This window comes from Branchiostoma floridae, chromosome 18, assembly GCF_000003815.2.
Source record: "Branchiostoma floridae strain S238N-H82 chromosome 18, Bfl_VNyyK, whole genome shotgun sequence".
Taxonomy (NCBI): Eukaryota; Metazoa; Chordata; class Leptocardii; order Amphioxiformes; family Branchiostomatidae; genus Branchiostoma; species Branchiostoma floridae.
The window spans coordinates 7,202,812-7,212,113 of record NC_049996.1 but is presented as its reverse complement, the minus strand read 5'-3'; the positions used below and the strand labels follow the sequence as shown (position 1 = coordinate 7,212,113).

Below are 9,302 nucleotides of genomic sequence, written 5' to 3'. Positions count from 1 at the left end.
CACAACTAATTTAGCATTGAGATGTTTACCAGTGTCTATTACTATTAGGCCACACCAATTTAATTTCTTGGTTCACAGATTCGCTCGCTCCTATTTTTTGGGAAAAAAAATAAAAATGAAAATTACCACTCAGCAAATTTTCACCATCAATGAAACCATTCACCAACTTTCTGGTGTAACAAATTGGCCTTTATATTATAAGCTCCTTAAAGTGTGGGTACAGGTGCTTTTACTGTACAGTAATTGTGTTTTTGTACTTTTTTCAAGCTGAAAACTTTTTATTCTTTATGTTTTGGATTAGCCCTTAACTTTACCCCAACCATTTTACAATTTTTATTTTTATTTCGCCCTCTCGCTCCATATTTTTTATGAAAAAATCCGTGAACCAAGAAATTAAATTGGTGTGGCCTTAGTAGCCAATGCACACTCCTAGACCAGCTACACTCCTTTGCCAGCTTTTGATACATTGTACTACATATGTATTTTTATGCTACCATAGGATCTGCTTGGAGATTATGTATTTTGTGTAACACAAGGTGAAGCTAAGACTACGGTGGATTTTGATACAAGACACAAAATATCAAGATTTGCACCCTTACCTTTCTCAAATGACTGTATTGTCAGTCATTATACATGTAATTAAAGCAAAGCAAACAAAAGATATCACCAAGCAGCACTTCACTAAACATGTTTTGCTTTATTTCTTCTTTCATCAGAATTCTAGAAAATCTGACATAAGGCTTTGACAGCTGAAGAAAGTATATGTACATGTATAACGTTACTCATTTAAGTTAAGATTACCACAAAGGCGATTTGCTGTTTTGTTGTCACCAGAATAAAAGACAGTAGAGAGTTGTACAATGTACATGTAACTTGAAATTCTGATGGCTATCCAACATTATAGGCTTATAAATAATTGTGCAAACTTTCCAATACAAATCTCAATACATCATGTCTGTACCCAAGTACAACTATGATTCAAGCACACACATAGTGGCATATTGCGCAAGGAAACTGCATGTAATTGTAAAGTCAAGTATACGTAGCTATTATAGGCCTGCTAAACAATGTACAATAGAACATAACTTTTGGATCAGAACCTGCGCATTGTAGGTAAACAGACATACAAAGTTCTTTAACTGTTTGGCTTGTCAATAACTTCTTAATAGTAGAATTATAAGAATACACAAGATATGTAGGTGCGCCATTCACAACTTATAATGCATTTTTCTAATTGCACTAAATAATGAGACTTTGCAACAGAAACTGGCAGGACAACATTATGCGATCAACTAAAGCTTGCAGCATCTTCCTTTTAGTAAATTCTATCTGCTACCAAAATAAGTGAACTCAAAAGGGGAAAAAATATGATAAACAAAAAGGTATTAAATTATCACTCTAGACATAAGATATAACATTTTCTTTAAGTTGTGGCAGTTTTAATTCACTAAGAGTGCAACATGCATCATCCACAGTATCTTTATCAAATCACCAAAATCATAAGCAGTCAACATGTCTTATATCTTTGTATATTACTACATTGTACATTTGTGTAAATACTTTCACTCATACTCTTAACAAAGTACATGTATAGCAACTTAAGTCCCACTGTTCTTAAGTACAAATACCATATATTTTGTCTTCTTTTAATCTTTGAAAGCCAGGGAAGCAAGCTGTTTGTTACAGTGTTGGCAAAAACTTAATATTGCGAATCATAGCTTAAGTTAACTTCTGAGATGTTCACAAAATTGCAGAACTAACACAGTCATCAAATGTTGCACAAGAACTCTTGAAACAAAATATAAAGAACATGTAAGCACTGAAAGTAAATAAACCTTGCTCTAATGTTTACATGGTTGTCTTGGAAACTGTTTCCATGGAGATGCAGTTCCACATCTTATAGACAACATGTACAATCATGTATCTCAATCTCACTGTTTCAACACTGCTCAAGCATTTGTAGGTTGCTTTACAACAGCTTGGAAACCATCCTGTATATTAACAAACATTTACAATTTTACAGGTCACACCAGATGTACATGAATATCTGTACCTGACATTTCATTCAGTGTTTGTAGTATACTCTATGGCAGTCAGTACCAGGGGGTGGACTATGACTGTACAAAGCCCCTCTTTAACATAGAACCCCTGTCCTATGAATCATAATCTGACTTGTGAAAACATACATTTTTATACTAGAAGACTACATGTATGGCTGGTGTTTTCGTCGGTACTGGACAGTCAGTGGTGGTTGCTGGGTTGACTTTGGGCAATAACGTCCTTAAAACATTCACTAAAAGAGGAGAGATATGCAATAACAACAGCATTAGAACAGAAGACTCCTACATATATGTATTTTAGAACTTAAATCAGTGAACAAGAATGAAATTACTCATAAATTTCTTTTAAGTCAAGTGAGACAAACACAGTGAAAGTTCAGCCACAATCACATCACACAGTAACTTATAATTTCCCCCTAGAACAACCAGGTAGGCTGTATATTGTAAATGATTTAAATATGTGGTCATTTTATTTCTTGGTAAGAATAAAATGGTATTCCCTGTGGTTTTCATCATGCGGTGAAGGAGACAAACCATCATAAAAATTTCAATAAAGTACAGTACAGTAGAAGCCAGTTAATTGCACAATGGATAACCACACACTTCTATTAATTGCATGGAATCCCCAAATCCCAAACTGGTGCAGTCCAGCTGCATAACTCCATCCAGATAATTGCATGAAAAACGCTGCAAAATGGGGTGTGCAATTAATCGGCTTCTACTGTACCTCAATAATATTGCTACAGAAACAGAAGAATTATTTTTTTTCTCCATTTTACGTTACATCAGGAAAATCCTTACTTGTCCATGTAGAAGAAGATATATCCGGATGTCTGGCATTCTTCCCTGACCACCTTCTCTGAGGTCCAGTCCACATGAGAATCATCCCACTTCTGCCATCTGCACGTCTGCATGTCATAAACATCACTGATGTAATGCCCTGGGGGAAAAGCAAGAAATAAATACGTTTATGAAGGTTACACATCCAGGTAAACATTATTCAAATAAACTTTAATCTCTACAAGACTTAGTGGATTGTATTGAATTGTACTGTCAGTTCATTCTAGTGACGCTAGAAGAGTGATGGATGTCACTTGAAAGGTCCAAAAGTAAATCTCCATTTTCAATCACTTGTAGAGATTGACTTGTATTTGAACAAGAAGGAAATACTATGTTTTGTGACAATAACCGACTTAAAAAACAGTACTTGGATCTTAGATAGTACTTGAATCTTAAGCATACCTGAGGATGACTTCTTGCCGATGTGATTCACTACGCTGACCAGACGGAAGGAGTATGGCAAGTGTCCAGTCTGGAAAAAGAACACAACATACATGTATAACTTAGATAGAAAAATAAGACAATCAGTGGTGGACTGGTGGCTAAAGAAAAATGATCCTTCAAACATGCATATGCCAAATAGCAGTTACTCAAGTAACTGGATATGATTTTGGAAATGGTCAGACCTTTTGTCAGTGACACTGCAACTTAACAACTCACTACCACTTTTATTTCCAAAACTTTCAAGAAGACACAGCTTGTAACCTTATATTAGACAAATGTTCAAACTGACCTCAGCATTCTTCCTTATGTCCTCAGCTTCCTCCACAGACCTGGCGATCTCAACCATGGCTTCTTCTTCTTCCATGGTGTCATCTTCATATTCACCATTGTCACAGGACTCATATTCTAACAAGGGAATCATACACAGGAGATCTTTAGCGTATTGTAGGTGATATGATACAAAAATGCATTTGCAGTGGCCTCATGTTTGAGGGTTTCAATGTGACGTGAACTCTTTAATCTAAACCGTGAACACCTGCTCTATCTTGCATTGCCCTGCTATCAAAAGTTGCGAACTTAAAACACAGCAATCTGAGGAAAAATCATACCCCATTGTACATCCTTACAAAAATAGTTTATTAGCCGAAGGGAAGTTATACTTGTTAATGAATACATCCAGGGAATAACCATGCATAAAGGTTGACATTTTTGCAGTTACTAAATGGTCGCAGTTTTCTCAGTGACCTCTTCAATGCAATCTAAGCTAAAACCAAGGCCCAACTATCCCATTACTTCAACTACAAACTTAAAACCACCGTGAACACTCCATTTTCTATGACAGACAATTGTAAGGTTTTTGCTATATGTAGAAGGAAATAACTTCACCTTGCAGACTGAGCTCTGTGGCCTTTCTCAAATCCTCGTCCTCTTTCTCCTTCTGTTCCCTAAACATGGCCATACTCGCCTCCATCGCTCTAGTCAAGTCTTCCTCCTCCTGACTACGATAGCTCGGCACCCCCTGCGCAGCTTGCTCCGCCACCCAGTCCGGCAAGCTCGGACCTTGAACCGGCGCTTGATCTGTGACCTCTTCGTCCGGATGCTGGTTTTCCTTGTCGCTCTCGCTTTCCACGTCGGCCTCCGAGTTGTTGTTTAAGTCTTGGTTGTTGTTTGGGTCGGCGGAAGCGTTGTCGCTGCTTGCTCTACGCTGGGATGAGGCACCAGAGGGAGCTTCCTCCTTGTTTTTAGCCTTGGATTCAATTTTCACTGAAGGCTGTTCGGCCAAGTCTTTGTGAAAAGTTGCAACAGCTTTATCTTCATCCACTGTTTTAGTGTCACCAGCTACTTTAGGATCCTTTTTCTGAGGGGAGATTTGTTTGTAATCATCTTGTTCACTCTTGATTTCAACTTCCGACCTCTTCACAGCTTGCCTTACGTTCTTCTTTTGAGATTCAGTTCTTAACGGTGGCATTGTCACCTGTGGTATTTCATTCTCACTGGTTACCTCCAAGTCAGAGGATATGCTTAAGATATCATCTGGATGTACTGCAGAATCTGTGTCAGTGTCTTGAGAGCTGTCATCCTTTGGTATGCTCTTTTCTTCTTTCCTTCTTTTGAACTCTTCCAGCTGTGTGGAAGATTGCACCTTTTCTTCTTGAGAACTGTTGGCACTTTCATCCCTTGGCATGGTCTTTTCTTCCTTCCTTCCTTCAGAATCGGCATCACCACTGTTGTTAGAAAGCTCGACCTCCTTTGGACTTTCTTCACAACTCACTTTCACCTCACTGTCTTGTGTGAAGCAGTTCCTCCTCAACCATTTCCCCAAAGTCCTTTGCCCATTGATGTTGGTTAAAGGAAGACTCTTCTGGGCTCTACCACTACCACCTCCGGGGGAGCTAAGCCTCTTCTTTTTACTACTGGACAGTCCAAGTTTTGTTGCACCCCCCTCTGAGTGGTGCCTTCGCTTGACCTGGTCTGGGGAGGAGTAATTCGGGTTGTCATTTCCACCACACAGACCTACGGTTGGAGGTTCCTCAACGAATTGGATCTCAAAGGTTCCCTCTGCTTCGGAGAAGTCTGGCATACTCAGTACATCGTCTCCACTCGATTGGTTGATGTTCCCATTACTGACAATGGAGTGCCTGATTTTAGGAGGAGGATTCTGGGAAGGCGGTTTGCTTTGTGTCTGTCCTTCAGCGTTGTCTACCTTCTTGTTGTTTCCCTTGTTCAATGGTGTAAGTAGACAGGGGGGCATGAGGGTCAAATCTTGCTGCTTGGGAGCTTCTTCGGATTGGAGGTCCACCATACTATTCTCCAGTGCCCAACGGACCTGTGAGATTATAGGAGAGATTGACATTAATGTAGCACAAAATCTGTTTTCTTTGCATGTGTGCAATCTACCAAATTGTTTCTTACCAATCAGATTATATCCAAAGACAAATAGTCATGACTAGTGGTGTTTAGGAAAAGGACGGAATTGAACAAGACTGAAAAAGACATGTTTTTTTTCCCTACTATGACAATGTAAGGGAAGATACTGACACACTTTATTTGTGTTTGGGAGAAAGGAAGGAAAAGAAGAAATCTAAAAGAAAGATGCAAATGTTCTGACCTGTTCCTCCTCACTAACATTGTCCAGAGTGAAGTCCCCGTTCTGTCGGAGTTTCTCTGCTTCAGCCGTCTCTTTACTCAGCAGAATAGCCTGGCAAGTCAGCAAAAGGAAAAAAAACAACACCTTTATGCATGTCTTTGGCTGAACTTCAGAGCATGCAATGGTCTAATCTTTGTTCACTTGTGCAACAGTTCTGCTTTAGAACAAGGTTATGGACTTCATTCAAAGGCATTCCCTTAGTATTTTTGCGACCATAGCACTTATGCAGCAGATAAATTGTTGTCAACTGTGTCCAGGGCAGAACCCATCCCTCTCCTCCCACTGCCTTGTACCTGCCTACCAAAAGAATGGTACCGATTTACACCTAGTTTGAATGAGGAAAGTCATGTAAAGTACCTTTCCCAAGGGCATAAAATTGTAGCATGTCAGGTGATTTGAGCACTGGGCCTTAGGACTCTGGGCCAAACACTCAATCCAAGTTGTCTGACCTCTGAACAATGGCAATACATTTATCATGTAGGAATGTTTCTTTATGATTTTAAACCATAGAAATACAAAATTACAATAATGGACAAAACTTAAGCGATTAAAATCTCAAGTCCTTTCCAAAAATATATCATCTGGAAGCTCTTTGGTCTATTCAAGAAATCCTGCATAATACCGTACTGGTATAACAAGTGTCCTAGCACACACTACTCACCTTCTGTATCTCTATTTCCTCCTCAGTGGCAAGTTGAGATGTAGCCTTGATGTTCCCATTCCTTTGGCTGGAGTCTGCCGCTGATTTTACAGTCTGTGTTCTATCCTGTATCCTGGACGGCTTGAAACTGTAAGTCTTCTTGGCTGATGTCAAAGTGCTCCTACAGTCAAGTCAAATACAAATAAGACTTTGCTGTTTACCAAAAAAAGATGCTTTTACAAACTCCTTTACAAAATACCTTGGTAGAGACTAGTAAGATAAACATTTAACACTACGTTATTAAAACAACCACAATGTAGAGGACAAATTTCGGTATTCCAGTGCAACAACAAGACCACCTTGACACATTTTCACCTGAGTTGGGTGACGAAATGGGCACTTAACACCTATTTCCTCACCAGAATCAAGTGAAAATGTGTACGAAGCTTTGTTTGGAGTGTCTTCTTGGATGGGAAGCAAAGCTGGTGGTTTCACGTTTCAGGAGAGTAATGCCTCAACCACTTTAAAGAACTTTCTACATTTACAAATCAAACTGCCACCCTGGTCTTTAGATTGACATTGTGAAAATTTATTTATTTATTTATTCATCTCAAAACATGTGGGTAGCCCCTTCAACTTGTTTGAAGTTGATTTCCAAGGGGGCCCACTACATCAATAACAAAAACAAAATGTGTTACATTCAGTAAGACAACCAGAGGACAACAAACAATATATACAAATAAACCGAAGCGTCTTTACCAAGAACAGTTGTCAAGGTCAACAAAAAACGTCAACGGTGGAGATGTCAATTATAGGAAATAGAAAACACACCACAGAGAAACCCAACATAGCTGTCTACCTATAGCTGGCGTGTTACGCAGAAGGGCAGTTATACCGGCTGTAAAGATACAAATACAGATACCTGCGGTCCCCTGAAGTGCCCGTTCTCCTTTCTGTGTGCTGCCGGGGAGGAGAAGGAGGGATGGGGGGAGGGCGGCAGGGAAAAGTGTCCTCCGTGCAGTGACTCTGCAGGGTCAGGTACAGGGGGAGGAACACCGGCTGTTCCATCTTCCGGTTCACTGACATCACATGGTTGTAGTTGTACCTCTTCAGATGGAGAATCAGTACCCTGATGGGGGAGGGGGGCGGATGAAGGACATGTCATTATGCCGGTCATATTCTTTGAAGCATCTTTTGAATATTGCTTAAGTTATGAATGAATCTAAGAAGATAAAACCTTCATCTATGCCTCATACAGCGGCGCTCCCGAAATACGCGTCAACTTGCGCGAAACGTCCTCCGAAATTTCGCAGTGCGTTACGCATTCTTTCGCAGCGCGTTCTGCGAAATTTCGCAAGACGTTGCGCAGTCTTTCGCAGTGCGTTCTGCGAAATTTCGCAAGGCATTCTGCGAAGTTACGCAGCGAGTTTCGCGAAAAGCAGGAGCCAAAAGCAAATTCCTACTGCGTAATTCTGCGAAACTTCCGTAGAAACACGCCGCATTCATATGCAGACCGCCCGCGAGGTGGGCGGAGAATATAACGGTTTGTTTACCTTTCCTTTGAAGCCGGCGCGCCAAAGGCAAAGTACATATACGAGTACATGTACATACCGGACGGGGTAGTCGCTTCTCACAAATCTACTAGCCTCTACCTTTTGTTGTCATGTACCAAATTCAATGAAAGTCACACAAAATGAACAAAAATGCTATTAGTAATACTGCTATAAAATTACCACAGGCCTGTGTCCTTGGTAAAGTTACGAAAATACAACGTAAAAATGTACTTTTGGTTTGCAGTGCCACCCTATTCATGATTAGCCACGCCGTCATGGTGACAAATTTTGTGCCTTAGAACTTTCCTATCTTGTCAATATCTGCGTACCAACATGTGTCAGTATTTTCCTCATATTTTACCACATAAAAGTTACGGGAAAGTTTTTTTCTTCTTTTTTCTTCCATAATTTGGAACGCTCTGCAAGTGTAAGACGACTGGTGACAGAGCCGTCTGAGAAACAGCCGGGGAGACTTCTATATTCGGCTATCCTCGTTTCACATTCGCTTCATCTCGGCAAGGAGGTTGAAAAAGGAATCATCGTCAGCAAATGGTGTGCTTGGAGTTCTCACGAGATAAAACGATCTTCGTTGACAATGTTCGGTGTGCTTACATTTACAAGGAGGAAAGACGACGGGTAGTTCGTGTAAAGACGTCAAAATTAGCGTGCGAAAAACACTGTCTCGCAATCACATTCTGCTTGGTGCACCGTGATTTTTTTATTCCCACTTCGCTGCCTGAAATTTTGCAGTGAGAACGACTCTTTACCCCACGACTAAAACCTGTATAGTAGCAAGTTTTCGAGTTGAGAACTACAATTTGTAGAGGACGCACGTAACCCAATCCGCATGGGAAATACCGCTATTTGTGCCGTTACCATGGCAGCAGCTATGGCGGCAGTCTTCAGATGTACGTCTTGGACAGGGCGTGCCCGATTACACTCAAGATCCAATCAACTTGTCACCAATCACAGCCAACAGCGGCGACAAAAAAAGGCGGTAACATTTGACATACAGATTTTTGGTTCGGTTGTTCGTATTTACATTTTGTCAGTTGCAGTTTAAACTGATACTAAGTACATGATGGCACCAAGATGACAAAAGGTGGAGTTTCTTCATA

At 40.3% G+C, this 9,302-nt stretch overlaps 1 protein-coding gene across 1 annotated transcript in view; it reads right to left on the bottom strand.

Moving 5' to 3' along the window:
• Nucleotides 1-677: 677 nt before the first annotated feature.
• LOC118405611 (ubiquitin carboxyl-terminal hydrolase 37-like) overlaps nucleotides 678-9,302 on the bottom strand; it is a 21,912-nt gene continuing 13,287 nt past the window's right edge. The window contains exons 16-23 of the mRNA XM_035805162.1: nucleotides 7,554-7,760; nucleotides 6,653-6,812; nucleotides 5,953-6,042; nucleotides 4,230-5,670; nucleotides 3,634-3,749; nucleotides 3,303-3,372; nucleotides 2,862-3,000; nucleotides 678-2,293 (exon numbers count right to left, since the gene is read on the bottom strand). Of these exons, the coding sequence (XP_035661055.1) occupies nucleotides 2,242-2,293; nucleotides 2,862-3,000; nucleotides 3,303-3,372; nucleotides 3,634-3,749; nucleotides 4,230-5,670; nucleotides 5,953-6,042; nucleotides 6,653-6,812; nucleotides 7,554-7,760 (2,275 nt within the window). The 3' untranslated portion in view covers nucleotides 678-2,241. The remainder of the gene's footprint in view (nucleotides 2,294-2,861; nucleotides 3,001-3,302; nucleotides 3,373-3,633; nucleotides 3,750-4,229; nucleotides 5,671-5,952; nucleotides 6,043-6,652; nucleotides 6,813-7,553; nucleotides 7,761-9,302) is intronic.